Source organism: Colias philodice, chromosome 22 (genome assembly GCF_061535455.1).
Source record: "Colias philodice isolate Cphi_HAF_F1 chromosome 22, ilColPhil1 Martin Lab GWU primary, whole genome shotgun sequence".
In the NCBI taxonomy this organism is placed as follows: Eukaryota; Metazoa; Arthropoda; class Insecta; order Lepidoptera; family Pieridae; genus Colias; species Colias philodice.
In genome coordinates, this window is record NC_143107.1 from 7,486,081 (window position 1) to 7,513,764 (window position 27,684).

General features: G+C 31.9%; 1 protein-coding gene across 1 annotated transcript in view; it reads left to right on the forward strand.

Annotated features, from left to right (window-relative positions):
- Nucleotides 1-8,886: 8,886 nt before the first annotated feature.
- Nucleotides 8,887-27,684, forward strand: part of LOC149478519 (uncharacterized) — a 33,349-nt gene continuing 14,551 nt past the window's right edge. Inside the window, exons 1-5 of the mRNA XM_089709370.1 lie at nt 8,887-8,969; nt 13,806-13,987; nt 23,636-23,737; nt 24,253-24,361; nt 25,824-25,935. Coding sequence (XP_089565496.1) covers nt 8,903-8,969; nt 13,806-13,987; nt 23,636-23,737; nt 24,253-24,361; nt 25,824-25,935 — 572 coding nt within the window. The 5' untranslated portion in view covers nt 8,887-8,902. The remainder of the gene's footprint in view (nt 8,970-13,805; nt 13,988-23,635; nt 23,738-24,252; nt 24,362-25,823; nt 25,936-27,684) is intronic.

A 27,684-nucleotide genomic window follows, 5' to 3' on the forward strand; every position in this document is an offset into this window, starting at 1 on the left:
GCTGTTGGCTGGGATTCTCCCTCTTGACCTCAGGATACTCGAAGCTTCGAGGCTTTATGAGATCAAGAGGGGTGTGTCGCACCCGGCGGTGTTGAGGGACAGGGAGGAGGAAAGAATGGCTCTTTCGATTGAGGACCCACATCTGGCAGAGCAGGTAGAGCTGGGGCTCGGCTTGATAAATGAGTGGTTAACAGCCACGTCCACAGGGTCTATACGGACGGCAGCAAGATTGTCGGAGTCGGAGCCGCCCTTTCCGTATGGAAAGGTGATGCCGAGACAAAGGCCATTAAGCTTGCGTTGCCACCGTATTGTACCGTCTATCAGGCTGAGCTCCTAGCGCTCAAAAGAGCAGTAGACATAGCCTGCAAGAGTGGAGCGGCAAGGTCGGTGTCCTTATTGACTCCAGATCGGCGCTCCAGGCGGTTACCCTGAGTTCCCCTCATCCCCTGACTGTACAAACACGGGCGGCCCTCCGAAAAAGCTGCATTGCAGAGGCGGGAGGTCTCCCTGTTTTGGATTAAGGCGCACGCAGGGCGGGGAACGAACGGGCAGATGAGTTAGCCAAGGAGGCCGCTCTGGGGTTGAGGAGGAAACCGGATTACGATCCGTGTCCTGTTTCATTCGTCAAGCGTATTTTGAGACAGGCTACGATCAGCGAATGGGATAGGAGATACGATGTAGGAGGAACGGCCGGAGTCACGAAGCTCTTTTTCCCAAGCGCTGCTGCTGCATACAAGGTAGTCGGGAAAAAGACATCACACACCACACCACACAAGTACTGACTGGTCACGGTGGACTCGCATTCTGTGAGGTTCTGATGAGGATTCTGATTAAATTTTTAACTGTAATAGGACCATAGTATAATTTTCATGATTATGTAATGATGTGTAATAGTCGTGTCTTCAGTGCAGTGTCTATTTTTTATAATAATAATAACTATCGTGTTTTGTGAAACAATCCAAAGTTGTTTCATTTACTAATATACTATAATAATCTATAAAAATAATCATCAAATAATACTTAAGTAAACTATTCGAATAAACAGTAATAGTTATAACAATAAAATGTACGTTACTGTTAAACAATCGAATAACCAAGTAATAGATTTTTACAAATGTTCAGTATACACAACAAATAACACGAATATTAGCGCAACAAGATTTTACTGTTGCCGTCGAAAATATAAATTTACACGAACAATATCGTAAGTGACATTACTGACCAGAGCTTGACCTACACTAGTATAGTAAAATGCATCCAGCTAAATTATAACGAAGCCCTTGGGACTACTTAAATTTTGTTGAAATAACCAGATAGCTGAAAAAATTAGCTTCCATATGCGATATTAAAAGTCTCTGATACTTGTTGTTTAATGGAGTTATTAAGGAAAAATGGTTTTTTATTTTTCCTGAACATTTTCACTTTTACGATTACCGGATTATTCGCGGGGGGCGTCGAATTAATTATATCTTAAAACCGAATTGATTAAAAGTAACGTACTTGGCTGTAGTAATTGCAGTTTTGGGACACAGATAAGCTCCTTATCATTTTAGTCTCTTAAGTTCAGTATATTTGTTTCCAGTACAGAGTTTATGACCTATCAGTTTTAAATAAATAATTCATCCATTGTACTGAAAGTACTAGCCATGTTTAGATTATGATTGGTGGCGTTGGCTCTAAACATTAATAGATACCGCACGGTTTGGTTGGATGTTAAAAATCTGTATTATAATTAAAACCGTTTACCTGTTTTGATATTTTATTGCCTTATTCAAGGGGTGACCTTTTAAATTTATTTCTGACCCCAAAAGTAAGGACCAAGTTCTCTTCTTGTCCGCTTGTAGCAGGTTGGGTTAAAACTGTGTGAGTTGAGATAGGTGGTAATTCTGTGTTAAGATGATTCAATTGTGCTTCTACAGAGTTCTAATTGAATAAATAAAGGTTTGAGTTTGAGGTATTTTTGCCTCGTCGGGATCAGCTGTTGCTTCATTTTGTAAGTAACATCTAAATGCGTAATTGAAAGTCGTTACTGGCGCTTTCGCAGATTTACGCTAAAGATAGTGAAAATTGTAGTAACTTTAACTTTTCAAGCCCAAAAGGTTAACTAAGGTACGCTTGAACCAATCTCATAAGTTCTAATACTTTTAATCATTATGATTACCTTTTTGGTTCTTATTTGATTAACTTTTCATCTGGGATTGTTAATATATTATATAATATAAAAATTTGTGTGATTTATTGGTAGGTATACTATCTGCACACCTTACTCTTTCAAATAAAGAAATAAGTAATTACTTATGTATTCAAATTCACATTGGCGTCCATATATTGTACACCAGGTGGGTAACAAGCAGGTCTCAATGAAGTAAGCTTCAAATTACGGTCAAGTGTTTAATAGCTGTGTTTTACCTGAAAATAAAACACATATTAAATACTTACCTATATTTGAAGCTTACACTTAACGTCCACCTGTTGTGGATTTCGACTCAATGAAAAACATCCAGCGCCCGACATTATCGTGCGCCCCGCCACCTGGTGGAGAGGTGTGCGAGAGAGATAGCATACATACAACGGAAAGAGAGGGAAGAATAGGCGGAAAAAGCTAGGTGCCTTCTCAATGAAGTAAGCTTCAAATTACGGTCAAGTGTTTAATAATAGATTTCAAAACAGCAATACAATAATATAAACGCGTTACGCGAGCAATGGAAAGACGCCGCGCTTACTCCGAAACATACACGATTAGTCCGCATGCGTACTGGCGCTGTATATTTTGGAGCGCTATTCTTACTTACTTCACTACAAAGTATACGCGAGTATTTGCGTACTGCTGTTGTATAGATTGGAAGAACATTGTAAAAAAGTTATTTCCAAACTATACGTGATTAGTTTCACACCGTTGCGTACTGGCCTTGTATAGTTTGGAAATACGCGGCTCCGCCCCTGTTGGTCTTAGCGTAATAATTAAATATAGCCTATAGCCTTTTTCTATAAATGGGCTATCAAACACCGAAATAATTTTTCAAATCGGAACAGTATTTCCTGAGATTAGCGCGTTCAAACAAACAAACTCTTCAGCTTTATAATATTAGTATAGATACATGCACTCAACAGGATTGCATGTTAAAAATTTTCATATCAAAATCCGTCATAGCTCAATAACCATCCATTTTTGACCCCTGGTTAACTGGACTTAATTTGTTGCAAATGACCTCTTGTATAACCCTTTTGAAGGTTCACGTCGAATTACCAGTCACCCTGTATAATAATATTCTAGACAAATATGATGAAATAATTACATTAAAAGTGAATCAACAACAAAATAAAACCCATACAATGCCATTGAGATAATATTACTACGTATGGAGGAGACACCACGAACAAAATCTGTGCGCCATTTTTTTGCTCTAAGTTTTAAAAATTATTATCTAGTTAGGTACTTACCGATGAAAGTTATTCCTTTGCACTTTTCCGTATTATTTGTGCAATATCGTAACACACACGAAGGCATATTTGATGCGTTTCACTTTAAAACAAATTAAAAATGAGCATGCAGTTACGTCATATGGCGTATGTTGAGCGGAACATAAGTGATGTAGGCGGTGTCGTCTCCATATGTATATCTCAATGTACAATGCATCAAATTAAGCACCTAATACTTTAGTCTTTAACAACACAATTAGGAAGACGCTATGTAAACAATCCGAAACATTTCCAACGATCTCACACTTTTCGTTTTGAAATCAGATTTTATCAACAGAATTTTCAGTAATTCGCCGAGCCGACGTATTTCCCTTGGATCTGGTAATTTGCTAAATTAATTTCGGATAAATGTATCGACGCCATTTTGATTATCTAAGCAATATTATGAATGACGTGTTTTGAATCTGGTTTTACTTGGAATTATGTACATACAATATGTGTAGGTATATCGCTAATGCGTGTTGTTCTACATTTTCTTTTAATCTTAATTCGTTGTTTACAAAACAAAGAAATTATTTGTAGCTATTTGCGTGAATTATAAAAAATTCATAATTTACTCGTTATTTCGATGTTAATAATAAAATTTCTTAAAATTACCTACTTGACTTTTATCAAGACCTAAAAAATTGTTGCTCATTTTTTATATAAAAAACATAGACTTTAAATTCAAAACTCATTTTCAGCGTAAAATTTAGTAAGTAGGAATATTGTGTATACGACCTTACCAAAACACAAAATTTTTTTTTACATAGAATTTTTACAATCTTCTCAGTGCATTTAATAAAGATATAACATACTATAACTACATTACAATATTCCGAATCTCCTAGCAATCTTAGGAATCGACAATCCTAACATTCTGAAGGGTTACCCTTCAAACTTCAAAGTCCTATTGCAGTACCTAAGTTAATTAATTACCATTGTTCGAACACAATGCTCGTCAGATTCAAACAACAAAATGTTTAGCTTTTGTTTTAACAAAGCGCCTTGTTTTATTATAAGAAACTTTTTTTAAGACGCGTTTTAGTTATAGAGTTGTTTTAGACTTCAATCTCAAGGTATTTTTTTTTATAAAATGGATTTTAAGATGGTGGTTAGGTATAGGAATTTTGTGAAATTAAATATTTTAATTTAAGTGAAATTAATTTGAACTAAAAGTTTTTGGTACAATAAAAACGCAATACACATGCGATTAGTGTTTAAATTGTTGTTACCCATAAAAAATAAATTGTTGAATTTAATCATACTAGTTTAATGCGACATGCGAAAGTATGTCTGTCTGTCACACTTTTACAGAACAGGTTCAAACATATTCAGCAAAAAAATGATAAAAGTTATTACGTGAGTGAAACCGCGGGGCACAGCTAGTATTAAATACTAATGCGTCAATTCAACATAGCATTATATATTCTGTGACATAGATAAAGGCGAAGAAAAATTAATACTTAGTTGTATATTTAGGGGAAATAAGACCGCCTCCTTGGTACAGTGGTTGACGCGCGAGCGTAGCACCGAGGGGTCCTGGGTTCGATTCCCGGTGGTGACGAAGAAAAAAAAAATAAAGAAGGCTGATCACCTACTTGTCCCTAAAAAAAATCGATCAGTGAAACAGATGTATAATACATCTGCCCCTTACCCCACTTGGGGACATGGGACTTCACATTTAGGGGAAATAAGTAGATTCTGAATATTCCTATAACATAAAAATATACACACGGCTTTGAAGACTGTGAAGAAGAAGAAATAAGAATGAAAATTCATAGAAATTGTCATCTCATATTTCAGGCACTTAAGAAATGAATTTCTAGGTATTGTAAGTGTGGAAGCTTTAGGAATAGAAATAGGAATGCTTTCATTTGTCACTATTTATGTAAACAAATTATCCTAGAAATCTATTAAAGTGACGGAATACAAACTAAAAAGAGAAGAAATAAAAACGTACATAAATTGTGTAGGTATATGAAAAAATATACTTCATTTTTTAATAATTTATGGACTTACACCAGTTTTTAAGCTATTTCATAGCTTCTATCGCGGGCCTTTTGCGTTAGAAATTGCGTAACGAAAAACCTCACTCTCCCCACTCCGACGGGCACGGAGGTGTGGCTTGAAGGTATGCTATGCAATAGCTTTACCGCGGCAGTGCCCGAGTGCCACACGTCTTTTTTATATACATAGTTACTTACTTAATAATTATTAAAAACATCAATGGCAGCTGAGAGAACAAAATTTCATGCTTTTAAAGTTTTCGATTTCATTATGATTTATGAATAGTTAAAGTTAACTCATAACGTTTTTATTCCAAGTTAAAAAAATCGACGAATATTTGTTAATTAAGAAGAAATACAAAACAAAACAGAATTAAAACACTAAAATTCCTGACAACATATAAAAATATTATTATAAAATTAAATACCTAAGTATTATTTTCACAATGCTATCCTCCATTGTACTCACAGAACAACTAAAAACGATCTAGTATTCACACAACTCAAAAGTTCAAACAAAATCGTTTTCCAAATGACCTCAAGCCCTTCAAGGTGAATTCAAAACTTTAACGTCCAATACGATAAACTTGTAATTACAGACTTGAATAAATTAGAAAAGTTTGTATAGAAGTAACCCCAGCGTTGTCTCTGTGAAATGTAGTTTTTAATTCTGTAAAAATATTCATAGATTTTTGTGCTGTCTTAGTACAGCTGTTTGATTCTTATTTATTTATTTAATAACTATTTTGAAGTGAGACTTCTTTATCGGGGTTGGAAAAAAATTTAGTGTAACATTTTTTCGTTACGCGTGACATTTTTCCGTTACGCGCCATCTTTTTCTTATCCCTACCGCGCGTGATTCGACGTATTTCTGTAAAGTTTCATATAGTAAATTATTTTTTGAAAAATAAGGTCATAAAGAAGTTTCACTTCTTACGTGCGTACAGATACACATTTTTTTTAATAAGTGTAGTTAAATAGATCTTAAAATAGGACGCATCTTTTAAAACAGTCGTGTAGACACTAAACTTTTTATTAGGTACCTATAAACGGTAATGCTTCCAATTTGTTCCAAATATTGCAAAAAAAGATAATAATTATATAATTGTTAACAAAATAATTATGTAGTACGTTTGACGCAATTCAATTCCACAAAAATAACCATTTATTACAATATAAAACAATAAAATACCACTTAGAATACAATTAAATTGAAACAAATTTAACAGACACCTACATTTATAGATAAATTTACGAAAATTATACAAGTTCATAAACAAAAGATAAACCATTTTTTTATTTCCACGAAAACATAGCTGAAATAATACGGTTCATAATTTCATTGAAAATTAATTTTATTTGTGATACTTTTATAGATAAAAATGGCTTATTATAAAGCTGATTTATGATAGGTATTTTAATTCGTATGGAGTACAAAGAGATATTTCGATAGGCTTTCAATGCAAACAATGGGGTCAATATACTTTATATTTCATGTGAATCTGTATTGTGTAATGTGTATTACCTGTTTAATATCAAGTTATTATTATAAATAATTTATTTAATATTGATTTATTCTTGCCATACAAAAAAATACTTCGGAAGTTATTACTGTGGTTTTCAGTATCACTACATAGTATAAAACAAAGTCGCTTTCTCTGTCCCTATGTCCCTTTGTATGCTTAAATCTTTAAAACTACGCAACGAATTTTGATGCGATATTTTTTAATAGATAGAGTGATTCATGAGGAAGGTTTTAGTATATAATTTATTAGGTTTTAGACAAAGCGGGCGAAGCCGCGGGCGGTAAGCTAGTATGGTATAAAACATAATGGTGAGAGAATATTTGGGAGAAAAAGTCAACAGTCAACACAAAGAATAAAAGAAAACTTTATCAACTTATATTAATTCAAATATTAAAGAACATATATAATATTAACAATAGCATCTCAAATATAAAACGGTTTTTTAATAGGCACAGGATAATATTTTGCTTTTTCGTGCTTAATTAGTAAAAAAATGTATGCGTGTACTAGAGTACACACGTAAGAAGTGAAACTTCTTTATGACCTTAAAAATGTCACGAGTATGGCGTAACGCAAAAATGTCACGCGTACGGCGTAACGCAAAAATGTCACGCGTACGGCGTAACGCAAAAATGTGACACTAAATTTTTGTCCAACCCCGATAAAGAAGTTTCACTTCAATAACTATTAGCTTTACTATTACCTATCATTCTATTAATTCGAAAATGATACACCAAAACAATGGAACTAGTCAAATAAAACTAAATCTGCGAATTCTAAATTATCATCGTGTATTTCGAAAAATAATCTCTTAATATAAAATATTATGAAAGAGCATGAACTAGCATATTATTAGCTAAAATATGAAACCTTAAACTGAGCTCAAAAGAAACAGCAAAACGTGGCAAAACTGTCTCAGTCGTTCAAATTACTAATGTCAGTCTCTTGAAAGTTTGCAAAGCGCAATTGTTCTTTGAAAACAAGACCTTTGAGAACTGCTTGAAGATTAGTTTTGTATGACAGACGTGAATGGCAGCTTATTATCGAAGTGTTTAATTTGTTCCTCAATATGAAAAAGAAGAGATTTACCTGGTTTTTTCACTAAAGAGTGCTTCTTGTGACGATAGACAAGGCTAAAATACAATTATTTTCCACGTTACGTTCGTAAAAAGAACTGAAAAATCGTACCTAATTCACTAATAATATATAATTTGTAATAATTTCAATAATTATTTGTCTGTAGTTCACATTTCATTATGTTTGACATTTGATTTGACATAGACAGTGTGTTCCGTTCTGAGGTTCCGTTCTAAAATATATATTATTACATTTGAGTTTAAATTATGTAACGGTTTAATTCTTTTAAATTATTGATTATACATTTATTAATATTTTATAAATAAAGTTGTCTTAAATAAATTCAAAATATCCAAAGTTAATTTGTTATCATAGTAAATTTTAATACTGGCAATTTATAGTTATATTATCTGCATTCATAAGCGAAAAAAAAAAACGCAGATTGACAGCTGTTTTAAAAAATTCGTTTTGGCGCCTGGCGGTATTATAAAATTTATTTGTTTGTTCTAATTATTAGAAAAAATATTGTCTGTTTATTTTACATTTATTATTTCGTCTTTAATTTGTGAATAATAATGTGGTAAGTGCTAGTTATTACGCGTTTATCAATCGTTATGTACATATTTTAAGGGTTTTTTTTTAATTAGGAAAGAATTGTGTTATGGGAATCGACTCTATAAGTCTAGGTATAGTAGATATAAATAACTTTATAGCGTTTGTTTAAAGTTCTTATTAAAAAAGTCATGCCTTACAAATTACATTTTTCTGATGATTATTACGATTTATCAAATGTTTCTTTCCTTGTTTCAGGAGTATAGCCCGTCAGATTCGATGGAGGGGCAGCGATGCTTGTGTGTCGTTGTGTTCCTCGTCCACAGCGCGATAGGAGCTGGTGAAGGTATGTTTTTTAAACATATTAATTAATAAATAATGATCTTAATTGCTAGAACATCAATTAACGTTCTTCGACCTTGACACGTCAATTTGAGCATAATAATATGAAAAAATAATTATAAAAAAAGACGTGTGGCACTCGAGGACTGCCGCGGTGAAGCTATTGCATAGCATGCCTTCAAGCCACACCTCCGTGCCCGTCGGAGTGGGGAGCGTGAGGTTTTTTTCGTTACGGATTTTCTCGATTCGGTACCCGCGCTCAAGGCCCGCGATAGAAGCTATGCAATAGCTTAAAAATTATATTACTGTATAATTGTATATATTTAATGGTTAAAGGTGAGGTAGGTACCTAAAGAATGTAGTTAATGATCTACACCAGAGATTAGGCGCAGGCAAGCAACAAGCAATAAGCAATAAGCACGTATTTAAAATTGTTTAACTGACGTAGTAACTAGGTATGTAGTAATCTGTGTAAAACTTTATAGCAATTTCATCTTAACAGGCTTTAAAAAAAAACTTTTGCAAAACATGAACCTCAAAATACAGTTATGATGTCTATGCAATGGTTTTACGCGCCTGTAGAGAGAAACAAAGAATGTCAGCGTCTTTTAAAATTCAAAATTCGAACACGTTTAGTAATTTAGAATTTTTTTCACGCGTGTTAAAATTCGAACAACTTCAGATTACACGCACACATTTACGCGTGTATGTATACGTATGTGTAGTATCTGTGTGAAATACGAAATTTGACATCTATTTAAAAGGAATTTTAATGTGTCAGAGCTGTGGTTAACGTGTGTTTAGAGGTTTAAATTATATTCTAGAGCTTCAGAGTTTATTTATAGCTTTCTCTAATTTGCGGGCATAAAGTAATATCATTTCGAATCACCGTGTTACTCGTTTTTAACCGCAGCCTGGCCATAACCGCTCTGCTGTGGAGTGGATTAAATTTGTTGCCAGTTTAAATATATTTTTGAAAATAGAAACTCGACTGATATGTTTTTAAATTTCTAAAAAAGTTAAACAGCCATTTTTTACCTATATTATAATTTGTAATTGAGAAAATAGGGTGTTTTTACAAGACCTTCATACGCAAACATGTGAAGCCACATTTTTACTTTACCACTTTTAAGATACTATGTTATTTAAGTATACGTGTTGTACTTTAAATATGTATTATAAATGGTATAACATCGTATGAAAGAACTTAGACAAAAGTTGGTCTTTATGAAATTACAGTTCATCCAAAATAATAAGTTCTGTCGACATCTAAAAAGAGGTACTTTGGAAACATTTAACATAATATTAAGTTGAAATAAAATGTCATGTTCGGTGCAGATGTGATCTGAATTTAGATGAAGAGAAAAAGGAATATTCTTTATAGCTTTTATGTTTATAAACGACTTTTGTAAAGGACAAAGGTGCACAAAACAATGAAATGTAGGTGTGATCTTGTTAAAAACGACTGGCCAAGTGTGTCAGAGGGATGAATAAAACTTTATAGTTTGTGTTATTTGAAGAAATAATTAAATTATGAATTCAAAATGATCGGTAGTGACTCTGTGGTTAAAGCTACGTTATTGAAGTTAAAGTTATTTAAATTTTATTTTTGGGTTATTAAAACATTCTTCATATAAGAGCATATTATAAGGGATTTCTGCTTGATTTCTAAAATTGATGTTTAAGGGTACAAACGTTTTGTTCAGCTTTTGTTCACAGACTTTGCAATGTACAGAAAAAATTTTAATAATTATATTTTAATACATATTTATGTGTAAATTTTAAATCATTGGATTCGATTTTTCAATATTTACATTCATATGTTGAGCGCAAATTATGTGAACTGTAATTATTTTAGCACCTGCAATCATGAAATCACTATAAAATACTTAATATGATTTTATTTTATTGATATTAATTATAATGCTAATTTTATTTATAATAACGCGCAGATGATATTTACTTTCAATAAATAAATTAAATACTATACTTAGGGCTAATTTTTCAATCCTTGATTAAAACTTATTCGTCGAATAATGTATAAAACTACCATTTTTAAAAACGTATTCTAATTGCCCGTATTTGACAGTTTACGTGACATTTTAAAATTATCTTGTAATATTTTATTGGATGGATAAGTTTTATCCAAGCATTGAAAAATCGGCCCTTAAACGATTGTCATATCAATACGCCTCTTTTTAAATACAATATATTAAGAACTAAAATTCAAACTTAAAACGTTTAGAAGCATTGATGTAGTTAATAATTAAAACTACCACCGACAAGACTAGAAACTCCTTACTTAAATCAAATTAAAAATAATATCATAGGTACATATTGTACATAACTTCGGCAATAAGCTCGATACTTTATTTGACCAACTCAATTCTCGTCAAAATTAAATTTAAGATACTACAAATATCTGTATTTGTAATATGCATAAGTCAGCAATTCCTTTAAAAATATACCAAACACTATTAGAGTCCATCAAAAATGCACACACGTCTTCAGTCCAAGCCTTTAGAATTTTGAAAAACATTCACCATTGTGCAGATTCGACTCCAAAGGCTCTCAGGTGTCGTAAAAATCTTAATGAACCACTTGAGAACGGGGTCAGAACTCGCTTATATGTTGTTCTTTTTAACTGACTTGCAGGAATGGGTTTTTAGGTAGGGAATGATTTCGATTTTATATGTTAGATCGGTGATATTTGTGAATGTTTTGTGGTTTGTTGAGAAGTAGGTATGTTTGACGCCTATTAATCAGTCTCTAGTTTAGTCTATACGTCTAGATGTATTATATTATTACCAATAAATAATAACGTTTTATAAGTAAATATTATATCCATAATAGCGCGTATGGAACAAAATTATGGATCAAGTTAGTCGGCTACCTATAATATACTAAATATTAAGCGGAAATTTATAGATTGACTGCGTCCATAACTGCTTAACGTATATTTCTTTATTTTTCCTTGGATAACTTGTTAAAAAACTTAAATAACTTGCTTCTTTCATAAATAATTAGCCTATAAAGTAACAACTTATTATACAAACGAAAGAAAATTAAACGGAAATAATATCAATTCCCTTCAAAGTAAATCTTTATTGACATTATAAAATACGCCACAGTATAATTTTACAATGCATATAAATAATATTTACAATACCCATTATTCGATTTCAGCAATCAGCATTAAAATATATATTTTAATCCAGTAAACATCATAGTATAATAAGAGAACAATAAATAAATATTACCGAGAGTCTTTGAAAACTCAGCAATTTTACTTATTCATTGGAACTATTTCACTTTTCTTCCATTTATATTTCGTTTTACTTTTCAAGTTTTCAATGCTTTTAATGAAATTGAAATCTTCAATTTTCAAAAGGTTTTCATGGTATTGAATACAAAGATAAATATCTTGATAATAATTGGTATTTGTATCGAATATTGTCTTTTGTATTCAGTTTTATGCTATCGATTCAAATGAGTTTTCCATGAATATATTTGTAAACTTACCTACTTTTATTTAAGTAGTAACTTAATCTGTGCTTTTTTATGTATAAGCTGGCTGTGCTTCAATAGAGTCTTGTTGTAAGTGAAAATTACATTTATATTCAACGAACAACTACGACATTGGGGCCTTCAAGAAAAGAGCTTATTTGCCCATAAAAGGCCGGCAAAGCACCTGTAACACTTCAAGTGTTACAAGTGTTTATGGGCGGTGGTGACCACTTAACATCAGGTGGCCCACCTGCTCCTTTGCTTGCTCTGACATAAAAAAATAATAATAATTATTTCTTTGACTTTGACTTTGAATTCGTATTTCTAGACTATAGATATTATGTTTTCGTAATATTACAAAAAATATTTTAATACTAGCAAATTGATTGATAAACAGCTAAAAACAACATTCCGAATAGGAGATAGGTACCTAGTATAAAAATTAAACACTAAATTCGCGCAAACAAAAGTTTTAACGTATGAAAAGTTATAACTTAGGAATCGTCGGCAATTGAATAAACATTTGCTTTTAATAACACTGCCTATTCCCATAACAATTAAACATAATTAAAAAGTTTGAAAATAAAACAACCCAAAATAAAGGCACCAAAAATAAACTAAACTAAAGTTTCACAATGAAGGCAAGTTTGTAAGAAAATACCCTCAATTACCTAAAACATTCTAATTAGAAGTGATATTTTCATATAATTACCCGTTCATTTGTAACTGTATCCTATTTCGGCGTAATTAGAGATAACAAATTATGTTGTTTATTAATTCAACGTCTTTCTATGGGAATGGACGTGTTTTAGGAGCTCAAGATACCGTCGTTAAGTTTTAGTAACATTACAATGAACATAATTGTTTACAAATTATGGACTATTATCACACTATTATTTTGAAAATTGATTAAATGATGTATAAAATACAGGAACGAAAATTATCTATTAATTTCGCCGGGATTTGTATTTTTGATACCAAATTGGTTTTATATTCAAAAATACTATATTTTTCTATTCTTAAAATAATATGAGTATTTATAAAAGCATTTGAATTATTTAAACTAAATATCAAATTAAACAAAGAGGACGCATTCCATCATTACAATATTTTAATAATTGAAATAATGTTTAATCATCTCAATAGATGGTATGTATCCTTTACACACATAAAACCGAAAAGTTAGAATAAATATGATTGCTCTGGAGGGATCACAGGTAGCTGAGTGGTCAGGCATTGCCCCGAGATGGCAAAAAGACGCAGATTCGAATCCAGCCTTAAAATAGATTTTTTTCCTGTCTTTAAAAATGTATAACAATAAAATCTTCTACAGGTCCACCAACAACCGATCGGCCAGAACTGAACGAGCTCACAGTATCCTTTCCACCACTTGAGGACATCTATACAAGCACTTTAGAGAAACACTTCGCGACAGAGAACAACACGGTGGTGACGTCACAGACTGGGTCCACCGCGCTACTGCCCTGTGTCATACGAAATATTGGCGATGGAATTGTGAGTATATAGTTACCACTACTGCAATAAGACAAGTACTTTAAATGAAACATAATATTACTATGCATATTTTTGTATTTTAATCCGTCAGTCCTCGGATCACAGACACAATAGAAAATCTATTGTGTCTCGGCCCGATCGGGCCGCTCGGTGGTCAATGGGTTAATTGGCTCTATTATAAGAATTAAGACGTCGAAGACAGCGATACCTCAGCTGTTGAAATCTAGGTGAAAATCATAGTATACCCTGGGGCTTAACGATACTTTCATTTTGCAACCGTCTAAAAATAAAGAAAAATGCGATAAGAACATGTAATTTAGGCACAGTACCTATATAAAACCAATTTAGAGTTCGGCTTGTTATTTCTTCACATAAGAGATAGACGATGTACTATCATATTATGTGTTATAAAATATATTCATAGATAAGACAATATTGCTTACAAATACGAAAACAAAATACAGGTAAAACTCAAAACAACATATAAACTAAAAACAGAAATTGTAAGTGTGACAGACCTTTCAAATTTGCTGCCGGGTCAGTGACTTACATTTGTTAATACATCACTGATCTTCAGTGAGCACAAAGCTTAAAAGGTGACAGGTGATATCCCAGGTTATATATATTTTACTATCTAATAATATTATATCTATACTAATATTATAAAGCTGAAGAGTTTGTTTGTTTGAATGCGCTAATCTCAGTAACTACTGGTCTGATTTGAAAAATTATTTCGATGTTAGATAGCCCATTCATCGAGGAAGGCTATAGGCTATAATATAGGAGCGGAACGACGCGGGTGAAACCGCGGAGCGCAGCTAGTGTAGTATAATGGTGGTATAACATCTTTGTAAACTTAAGTTATGTATTTAATAAATTAGCTTTATTTTAAGCTATGGTAAATTTCATTTTCTTTAAGTATAAGTACCTAAAGCTTGAAAAAGTAAAGAAATGAAATTCGCTTTTTCTATTAAAACTTCTTTCCCCTTTTAACCATTTTTCGCCCCTGTAGTCATGATTCCTAAAAATTAGTAAAAATAATAAAAAATATGTAAGTACAATCTTATTTATAGTTTACGTAATAAATAAATTGTGCCAAATATCAAAACTTATAACTTGAAATAATAAAGCTATAGTATAATATCCTAAATTTCACTCCCTAGTTCATCAATAAAACATCTTAAACTACTCAATTAGAATATTAGTTTGTTGAACAAAGTCAAACAGAATAACTAACTAGTCAAGGGTCAGTCGCTGGCTTAATCTTAAGTTAGAATTTAAGTTCAAAACATTTCAAACAATAATACACTTTATAGTTATAACAATACAGCCTAAATTTCTCTGAATCAATTATGGTGGGCAACGTTAATATCGTGTGGTGAATTCAGGTAATTTCTAAATTAAAATTTGTTGAAATAGGACTTAATTGTTGGCAGAATCGAGCTGATTTATTATTAAAATTATTACGGTAATATGGAAGTTGAAATTTATTCCAGGCCACTTTATTGGAATAGGAACATTTATATAAGGTATATTTATCTACTGGCAATAACTGATGCAAATATTTCGTGAAAATTAACTTTGTCGGGCAGGAGAAATGTGTGACCGGTATCTACCAAATCATTAAAAAAATGGTTGTCTGCTGTTTTCCAATAGATTTCCGGAAAAACTAAACACGTTTTAAACCTATTTTCACTAACATAAACGTATATAAAAATAATAGTTCACAACGTACCTAAACAATTTATAATATTCAAAAACTAATAATAATAATAAACGTGGTTATTTCACCTAGTGCATTAAGAATTCTTCAAATAAGGTCCATCATGTCTTTCTAAATCAAATAAAAGTACTATAAAAAGCCAAGCCAAGCCCAATAACGCGTTACCAAGGACCCCATAATCATTCCGAAACCTCAAAAGAACTATAACATTAAAAATATCCACGATTTCGTTCTAGTTTCGTCCATAATTCCTTGTAAATAACTTTTCAACTTTTTGTTTCGCTCGTGCCTCAGAAAACTGAACAAAGTCTGGATACAAATTGGTATAATATTATTTGCAAACATTTCTTCTGATATTATAATGCTTTAAAACCTAGTTTTGCTGAGAACAGAATAAGATGCAATTAGTGTATTATTTTGCAAGCAGCTTTCATTTTATTTTTATACCACTTTCATTGAAGCTCTCAACAACTGTTCAAATAAAAATCAAAACCAATTAAGTAATATTTTATAAAGCTAAATATACGCCATTATGTAGTACATTATTCGTTTTCCTTGTTATCAATTGCCTTGTTTCTGCTCTCCCACGTCATTTTTTATTTTTCTTCCTTTACTTTAAGGGTTGCATGCTGGAGATCGCTAACTAGCGATAAGCCTTTTGCTAATTTTAACGTATTGTTTACTTTCATCGTTTCATGTTTTAATTACTATGTATAATTTAATTTAAATCATCTTCAGAAAATGCTACAAATATTTCGATAAGACTGTCTAAAAAATTTAAAAATACATCTTATGCGGTTTATTAAAACTACCTAGTATTTCTGTTTTTGATGGCAGAGCAAGCAAATGAGCAGGTAATCTGATAAAAACTTGTAAAACTGATGATATGTTCACTTATTTTTATTTTTTCATATAAAACCTAGAAGTCTAAATCACCTGAATCATGTATTTGACCGACGCCCTAAAAGCGACAGAACTTCACATTTACCTAATAATTTTGTCCAAAAATCCAAGTTCCGAGCACGACAAGGTAACAAACTTATTAATGGATCTTAAATTATTTAAAAGCGAGCCAAGTAAAGCTTAACGAATTCCGAACTTTTTGTTGACAGCTCCCGAAAGACATTTTAATATTAATTAATTCATTTAATTACATCGATGACGGGATTACGTTGATTTACTGATATTGTACATTTTTGGGTTTATCTTTAGGTTGTTAATTATATACTTGGAATTAAACCGTATATAAGTTGAGTTTTATATCACGTTTAACTTTTATATTGTTGTAGATGTTGGCTTGATTGATGATGAAGAAATAATATATTTATATGCTTCTCTTCTTTTTCTTCCTTTTCAATGTGTATGTGTTCAAAGTGTGCTGGCCTCTGATGCCACAATAGATATTTTTGCTAGCAGTGCAAATGCTATCCTGGACCTCTGTAGCAGCTACTTGGATGCATATAGTATGTAGCTCCGTTTTGTTTTTATTTTTTACGGTATTGTTACTAAATGCAATGTACGCTTTACTATAATTACTACAATGAATAATTTTGTTTCAATAAATAAATAAATAGATACATTTGTTACGATCGCATCTGGGATAAATGCAATAAAAAGAATCATGCCATTCATGAAATGCAGTTTTCCACTAGTAAAAGTTCCATTGTTAAAGTTAAAGTAACCGAATTTTATAATACGATAAAATCAATTCTTTTCTATTCATATAAGCGCAGGTGAATACACCCCTTAATAACAAGCTTTTTAGCACGATTTAGTCGCATAAATTGTGACTAGTGCGTTTCAGAAGCGGATTCCCGCGGCGGAAAAACCGCTCGTATAGTATGAGCCTTATTGTATGTTTGTAGGTTTGTATGTTATCGTGTGTTATGTGTAAACGGTTCCTTTAGACTCGATTTTGACTCACTTTAATCGGAAGGATTTTTTAACTAATAGTTATGTTAACCTACAAATCTCTTGAATTTTTTCCTTTTAACATAGAGAGTTCGACCAATATTCGTGATAACTATCAATAACGCGCAGTCAGCTGTATAATCTGCAAGTTTTCAATTAAATCCCCGTGGTCCATTGGGAATCTTCTGGAAGTTCTAATACCCATTTAGTGGAATCTCGATTCGGTTCCTGGGGAATAGAATACCTTAACGTTTTGGACTGGTTCTGTTGAATTTAATTTACTATGCAGGATTGTTTGTCATGGTAGTATAAATAGAAGTATGTGTTTATGCTGTTGGGTCCAATTATATGTGGCAATTTTCGATAGTAGATACAGATCCAAGTAGATAGAGCTGGTTCTTATACTTTCAGATCAAATTTATCAGGGCATTTAGTTATGACAGCTTCATACACGCGCATTCAATTACAAACACACAGACATGCTTATTTTAAAAATAAGTTTATATTATAAAGCGCGTCACACACGGTGAAGATACTATATTATTTTATGTTAAGATTCTACATACGCCATCCTCTTACAAATGACCCGAAATTTTGTGTCAGTGTTTCGGGTCATTTGTAACAGGATGGCAGTTCTACAGGGGTCTTAGTACGCAATGACAAAAAGAAAAAAATGATGGTCAGAACGCTGATACCGGATACCTTAAGATGCTGTAATATTTTATAGTAGATAATCTTAACATAAAATATTATAGTATCTTCACCGTGTGTGACGCGCTTTAGACAGGCACCCCGACAAATACACAAGCACATACGTACATTTACGTACGTATACGCACACGCGCACGCACACACGTCAGATTTGAATACTATCCCTATCTACAACGTACTGATATTATACCTTTTCAATAATCAGGAGATAGTGAAATATACCCATTACCCAATCTGATGAAAGAGATCACTTACATAGCGATTTCTCAACGCAATGGGGTCTTGTAATTTGGCCGTGTTATATCAGAAATTTACATACACCAAACTCATGAATATGTATGTTTTACTGATGAACGTCATCAATATTCACACATTGTGAGCTTGATTTTATGTTTTATAGTGCTTTATAACCTTAGATTATGCACATGCTGCGTCGAATGAAACGGTGTTAAAAACATTTTTCTTCTGTTTAAGAATTAGGTCAATTTAGTTTTACGGGTTATCTATATCTATTACCTGGCGTGTTTAAAGTTCCTCTAGTAATAATTTACTTTCTCATTTTAACAACATTATTAGTTTGTTTTTATGCTTTATATTGAGTTTTATAGATTCGAATTGCTATAGGTATATTTTGTATTATTGTATTTTACTAAATTATTTCACATCAATAATTTTATAATACATACCTTTATAAACGTATTTACTCGTAAATTATCCCGTTGTTTTTCCTTTTACAGACAAAATTGCTCATTCCGATCTTTATAGCTCCATTTTTAGAAATAAAAAGCAGAAAATGTAATAGGTAAATTTGAACGAGAAATAAACGAAAACACGCAAGACTTACCTTCCATAGCAAGTGCAGCCAATTACTAAAAAAGAGATTTACGCAGGAAGGGAAAATTTCATATTCGACAAGGGATTTTCAACCGTAACACCATTACATAAAGTTGATTATGCTACCAACGTCTTTTCAAGTTAATTATTGCATACCCTCAACACTTCAAAAATTAATGCTTAATTTTAAAAGAGTTTTCTTCGAGTTATTTTAAAGAAGAATGGCTGTTATTCGGTCATGAATTAAATTATTAAGTCGGACTACAGGTGCGAAAGTTTTTAATAATATTGTGAACAATCTCTCAGGTGGCGTTTTGCATAATATTTTGAAGATTATCTTTGTGTTTCAGACGTCTATACTGATGAGTTAAAACGTTTTGTACATTTTCGCGTGTTTTTCATCTTTTAGAAGTAGCTGAACAGTGGATATTCGATAAAAAACTAATATAATATTATAATATAATCGAATATAATATTATAATATGATAATTGCATTATTTTGAAGTTATTTGAACATCACTACATAGTATGAAACAAAGTCGCATTCTCTGTCCCTATGTCCCTATGTATGCTTAAATCTTTAAAACTACACAACGGATTTTGATGCGGTTTTTTTAATAGATAGAGTGATTCAAGAGGAAGGTTTTAGTATATAATTTTATTTATTATGTTTTAGACAAAGCGGGCGAAGCCGCGGGCGGAAAGCTAGTTTTTTAATATAATACAATTAAACTCAAATAAACATTATAATAAATTCCCTCCATTCATTTAAATAAAGTTTTTGCTTAATCATACGTACGAGGAATAATTTTAAACTCCTGCATTTTGTATGCATAATGCAATCCATATTAACTCTGAAGTGCATTTTAATTTCTATCTAGAATTACATTAAAATGAAAAGAATATTAAACGCTCATTGAATAGAATGGGTTTAGAATGGAATATCTTATTACTATTAGGAGTTTAATTAATATATTAAACCTTTTTTCCGTATCCAATGTTTTAAAATATTTTCTAGCTGTGCCCTGTGGTATATTACCCGCATTGCTCCGCTCCTATTGGTCTAAACATAATGATATAATAGCCTTAAAGCATTCCTCGATATGGATTATGAAATAATTTTTCAAATCGGATCCATGGTCCCTGAGATTAGCGCGTTCAAGCAAACAAACAAACAGCCAAACAAACCAACTCTTCAAAAATAGCGATCGAAGCCACTGTTAATGTTAAAATATTCATTACTAGCTTAACGCCCGCGGCTTCGCCCGCTTTGTCTAAAACGTAATAAATTATATACTAAAACCTTCCTCTTGAATCACTCTATCTAGTAAAAAAAACCGCATCAAAATCTGTTGCGTAGTTTTAAAGATTTAAGCATACAATTGGACATAGGGCCAGAGAAAGCGACTTTGTTTTATACTATGTAGTATGTATGATCTATACAAATTTAGCAATTATAAATTGATAATATTAAATTCATGAAATTCTCTCAATAGCCAATGTTATAAATAACGATTTTCTTCGAAAGAACCATTTTTTAAGAAAATGAATAGAATTTGAATAATACTAAGCCCGATTTACCTATGAGGCCACTAATATATTTTTACAATTTATGTATTTTTAGGTATAGGTATTTTTAAAAGTTACGATTACTGAAAAAATTGTAACGATCGATATGTGACGTTTTCACATAAAAAATCATCGGAATGAGTCAATTCGTTGACGAGATTTTTATAAAGATGTAACGTGAATTTTTAAAGATATAACATAAAAATCAAATATTAAAATTTATTTTGACGTACAATATGAAGCTAAAATGGATTTAAAAAAAAATATAGAGAAAAAGCCTGGTCGGCGGGCTAGTATATTTATCGGAAAGTTTAAAATATTCAATGAACAGTATTGTATAATATATTTTTCGCTCCATTTCTTTGCTTTTGATCGTACCGACGAAGGTGGGAATCGCCAGCGTAAAGTTTTATTTTAATATTTAAATTTGTCGTCCATTTTTCTTGAACTATGAACAATTTGTATGAATCACGGAGTCGGAAAAAATCAAGTTTATTCTTTGAACAATTCTGCATTTGTAAAAAAGCATCTGCTCTTATTTTTTTTAAGAAAGTGTACCCCACCGCAAAAAGGAGTGTTATAACTTTTATTCATTTGTACGTGTGTCTGTCTATTTTCATTATAGAAATAAATAAAATATATTATTAAAAAAAAAGACAAAAGTTACCTTCAAACATACCAAAATCGTCACCTTACTCCATGACGTGACGGTATTGTCATGACGCGACCTTGAAAATTTACTCTCAACGCGCCCAAAGGACATTCACTTTTTCGCGAGTGAGCTATTTAAATATATTTTATTTCTAAGCAATACGTAGTACATTCTCGTGTGAACCCTCCATTACTCACCATTTGACATTAAAAATACAAAGAGAAACCGCTATTTAATTAAACCGCCATTTAAATTCGAAGTGTATTCAGTATTTACATTTAAACTTTAAAAGGGAACCAAACGCGAGACTCGTAAAGTAAAAACGTGGCTAATTACTGTATTCTATGTAAAAAAGCCTCGGCTCATTAGCTAAATTAGTCGCATTTGTAATTATTTGACGCAAGCCTTTTGTTTATGGTAATTTTAGACTTAAGTGGCATAGAAATAAAGCTGTTAGAAAAAACTGTTTTATTCTGCTTCAATAATTGTCACTTGACACACAAATTGTGAAAACTTATTATGCCATAGAATATTTAAAAGTCACCTCAAATTAATACGGGGAACATTCGTAGCAATTATTCCTCGGTATTCAGAAGCGCTAACACGAAAACTATATATACCTAAAGTATTCCTATCGTCATCAAAAGCATGACATCGTTATTACATACTAATAATATTTAGCCTAGCCTTTCTCGATAAATACTACTGCTACACACTGAAATAATTTTTTTAATCGGAAATTTGCAAATCCTTGCTCACCGAACAAAGAAACTCTTCTTCTTTAATATTAGTATAGATAAATAGTAGTTCCTTTTATGCACGACGGAGCCGCTTTTCAAAGTCCCATGAAAATGCTCTCGATGACGATACTAATACAATGACGATAATTTTCATGCTCGCCTCTCTGACGTAGTTTATTCGACGTTCGACCCTACCCTCACTAATAAGTCTTTGTGACTGGTTTATTGTATTTATTTTCATCTGACTGCACAGGGTAGTTGTGTTAAACTTGTATTTTACACTGCGGAATAAAGTATCAACGTTATTCTGTAGGTATGTATAAAGCTGAAGTGTTTGTTTATTTGAACGCGTTATTCTTAGGAACTAAGATACTAATTTGAAAAATATTTTCAGTGTTAGTTAGCCCACTTATCGAGGTATAGGCTGTATACTATCACGCTAAGACCAACCGCTGGGCACAGCTAGGTTAAAAATAACGCGTACATACAAATGAATCTTTATATTCATTTTATTCGTGCTTAAATTTGTATGTCGCAAAATCCTTCTCAAAAATAACTTTCTAATGGTAGAATGACTTTAAAAATCGATCGACTAGTTGTTTTGTTTGTGTTACGTTACAAACTAACAAAAAATCCTTTTCCATCCATATAATTTTAGATTTAATATCTATTTTCCAATAGTTCTGAGTTCAGTTCTAGTTGGTTTTGCGTAAACTAGTGCAAAATATTTATTTACTTGATGGCTCTGAAACCATCGACGCCTGTCCAAACATACGAATTCCCTCGATATTGACGTAGTGAGGGAATTTCAAATAGTTTACTATGTTGTAGGGTACATATAATTATACTTTTAGTTAAAAATTGTATGTTATAGTTATTACAAGTAAGATTTGCTCGTTATTAATTGTATTTTTTTCTGTATATTACTTGTGTGAAATTACATAATGAGGGTAGGTAGCATCTTCTCATTATTAGAAAATCCAAACAGAATATTTAGTAACTTTTTCACTTAAAAATATCACATCGAATATGTATGAATTTGGAATATATACATTCATAGTTCGAAATGTATATCTATCTATTTCAATTTTAAATTCCGTTTGTTTCTATTTAAAATTCACAAAGAAAGCTTACAATTTACAAACATGAGTGACTCTGCGAGCTAAAACTAGTACATATAAACATGTACATAGATTATTTTATGTCTCGTCCGCGCATCACGCAAAAAGCATATACCCTACTTTACCCGTAAGTTTATTTTCGTCATAAAAAGTCTACTTTGCTCAAGGTCCAAGGATAAATTTATCCCTGTACTAAAATTCATCAAAATTGTCTCCCAAACAACATAGAGAGTATAGATCTTATCATCATTTAATTTTCAATTTTAAAATCTAACATGAAAATGCTTTCAAAATTAAAATTAACTCATCATAAATACAAACACATCTCTTATATGTACATAAATAAATAGTTTCACTATATAAATAAAGGCTTAACATTTGTTCCAGGTGTCCTGGATACGTAGGAAGGATTATCACCTGCTTACAGTGGGGTTGACCACGTACAGTTCAGACCAAAGGTTTCAAGCTATACATTTGCAACATTCTGAGGTAAATACGCTATGATATATTCTTGTGGTTTATATAATACTATGTAATGTGATAGGGATGAACATAATATTAAAGAGTTATTTTCTTTGTAAAAATAAGCATTATGTGATATTAATTCAGTTTAAAAAAGGGAATAATCTATTGAAGTTGATAATGATTGAAAAAAACTTTTGGTAAAATTGTTTTAAATCTTTATTTCAAGAAAGCAAAGGTTTCCAAAAAATAACGTTACGTATCGTAAACGTTACACAGATTTTCAACTACTTGTGAATATGTATGCCATTGTAAAATAAATTACTTACCTTATATAAAAGCTAAATATTGCTACATAATAATATTAACGTTCCTTATCAATTTTTAAGTACCTATGTGCATTTCACAGATCGATCTTCTTTACGGTCAAATAGGTGCCAGACCGAATCCTATCTTTTATCAGATTGGACCTTGTTGTATAGAACCTAGAGATCATTTTACAATCTATATTTAATTTAATTCATTACTTTTTCTTGGTTCAGGATTGGACCTTAAAAGTCCGATTTGTGCAGACAAGAGACGCGGGTATCTACGAATGTCAAGTTTCGTCACACCCACCAACTAGTATATTTCTACATTTAGATGTAGTTGGTAAGTATTATAATGTAAATTATTTAAATCAGAATAAACGTCTGGTTCAATCGAATAGTATCAGACCTTTTCAGTGGATTCAATATTATATTTTTATTTAAGTACTTTCTTATATTTCTTCAATCAGACCAAGAACCAGTTTTAATACTTTTTGATATAATATTTCACTATTATTTAGTTTCAGTTAAAAATGTTAATTTTGGTCTATGAAACCCATCTGGTTAGTGAATTGAAGATAGTATTATTGTTTCAGATAAGAATTTAAGTTGAAATAATATCAGACTATTTAGATAGGCTGAATAGAAATTTGAACGAAAACTATAAAATATTTATTTTGGTATAAAATTATTAACATATCCTAAAGCTACATACTACCTTAATAACGTAAAAAATTTCGTCATGTTTACTTTAGAATATGGCTCATAACTTTACTTTTTTAAATATTAATAACTAATTTTACTTTGGAACTTTTTTACGGCGCGGTGATATTTTTGGTCTCACGGGGAATCGAACCAGATGTCTAGTAAAATCATCACAGATATAATATTAGGGTTGACAATTATATATTTTTTATTATAACTATATGCTATGTAAGTAGAGACGAATATTCTTTTGTGAAATTACGTAATATAAAACTGGGTATTGTTTTTTTCATAACAAATTAAATACGCCTGAAAGTACAAAACCACAAAACGACAAAACTTCATTCACACTAAAGAGAAAACGAGGTGACACACTTTTACAGACCGACAACCCTAATTGTAAATTATGTGTACATTTATACAGATAAAACGGCTTTTAATTTCACTAAAGCCAAAAGCCAAGAGTACTCATAAAGAATTAAAAACAACCTTCGTCACAGCCCTACGCTAAATAGCCAGCCCTGGAAATAATTAACATTCCGTGTGAATTCATATTAAAGCGAATAAACCGAAATATTTCTCATTTACGTTTCATATTTAATTTTTATGAATGTCGTTTATAGAACACGGTGAAATTAGCATTGAATTATCATAATGAGATGAAAGGAGCATTCAATTTTTTAGAAGGAAATTATACTGATGAGTACATCCACCAAGTTGTAATAGAATATAAAATATTTTATAAAAACTTCATTATGTACTTTTTTAATTGAAATCGTAATAAAAGATATAGAAAACCTAGCACCAATTGTGTCTTTATTGTCTATTATTTTGTTCTTTCGTTACACAGGCTATCATAACATCACTCTTCAATGTTCTATTAATCTGTTTACTATATTGCATTAAATGTAATTGTATTGCTACGCTATCGCTACGCTCTATAGCACTGCTACGAAGTTTGTTCGTAGCACATGTCTACGAGTTCATTTTTGCGAATCAATAAATTATCAACTTGCTATGACATAATTTTCACCTGCGTAACACCCAATTGTAGCCACATGCTTCAGCTAGTATACATCTAATAAGAAATCCATTTTCAGAGGCACGGGCACAAATATCAGGACCCACAGAGAAGTACCTCAAGCCAGGATCGACCCTAAGGCTGCAGTGTTCTGTGGTTCAAACCACTGAGGCGCCGGCGTTTGTGTTTTGGTAAGGCTCGATCTTTACATTATTTAATTACTAGCGGTCCGCCCGGCTTCGCCCGTGGTACATATTTCGCAATAAAAGGTAGCCTATGTTCTTTCTCAGGGTCTAAAGATTGTCGGTGCCAAATTTCATCAAAATCGGTTAAGAGGTTTAAGCGGGAAAGCGTAACAGACAGACAGACAGAGTTACTTTCGCATTTATAATATTAGTAGGGATGGTTGATTCTGATAAGTTTTATTGCATAAAAATTTTAAAGAAAACATGAAATGTAAGAATGGTACGCTTTCCTTTAAAATAAAATATTTTCAATCACACTGCTGATTTTCTTATTATTTCCTACGTTTCACAACGTCACTAGACATGTCCTGTCTTTCATTCAACTCTACCTAACCTATCTCTTGAGAGCAAAAGTTTAATAATTTGGAAAATCCAAAAGTGCACGCCTCATAATTTTTTTTAATAAATATTTATTAATTATTATTTTTGTTTATTTAATAACAATTAAACCACATCGAATCAGACCCTGAAAAATGAAAGGGTTCTATTCCTGAGCATACTCAAGCGTAAGAGAAAAAAAAAGACTCGATTAGTAAAGTATTTCGGTCGCTATCGTGTTAACAAGAAAAAGGATCCGCACATACAGACACACGGACGTCCAAGACAGAACTTTTTAGGGTTCCGTAGCCAAAATGGCAAAAACGGAACCCTTATAGTTTCGTCATGTCCGTCTGTCCGTCTGTCCGTCTGTCCGTCTGTCACAGCCGATTTACTCGGAAACTATAAGTACTACAGTGATGAAATTTGATGGGAATATGTGTTGTATGAACCGCTACAAAAATATGACACTAAATAGTAAAAAAAAGAATTGGGGGTGGGGCCCCCCATACATGTAACTGAGGGATGAAATTTTTTTTTTCGATGTACATACCCGTGTGGGGTATCAATGGAAAGGTCTTTTAAAATGATATAAAGTTTTCTAAAAAACATTTTTCTTAAAGTGAACGGTTTTTGAGATATCAGCTCTCAAAGTCGTAAAAAGTATGTCCCCCCCCCTCTATTTTTATAACTACGGGGTATAAAATTCTAAAAAAAATAGAGGTGATGCATGCTAATTAACTCTTTCAACGATTTTTGGTTTGATCAAAGTATCTCTTATAGTTTTTGAGATAGGTTGATTTAACTGTAATTTATTATATTTGCTGCTACGGAACCCTTTGTGCGCGAGCCCGACTCGCACTTGGCCGGTTTTATTTAAACTGTTTTTTAACTAGTTTAAATAACAAAAATGACATCAAAAATATCATGAACGTTAAAAATAGTGTTTTTTCTTAATATGTGTGTGTATGTATTATCTTACAAGTGCAATGTATGATACATAAAGACATTTTAAGTTTGAAAAATCAGATGTTTTGCGCGAAGTGACAGTAGTACCCACCTCAACGCTTCGCTTATGAGGCGTGCAATAGCTCCTTTAAAAAGTCACTGATAGTCTATTTAACACTTTTAGACACAAGATTTATCTTAATACCTATATATTAAATCTCGTGTCACAATGTTTGTCCTCAATGGACTCCTAAACCACTTAACCGATTATAATAAAATTCGCACACCATGTGCATTTTGATACAACTTGAGAGATAGGATAGTTTAAACATGTAGGTATCACGGGCGAAGCCGGGGCGGACCGCTAGTTACATTATGTATTTGCCATGTTGACTGACTGATAAGATAAACAAAACATATCCTGAAATT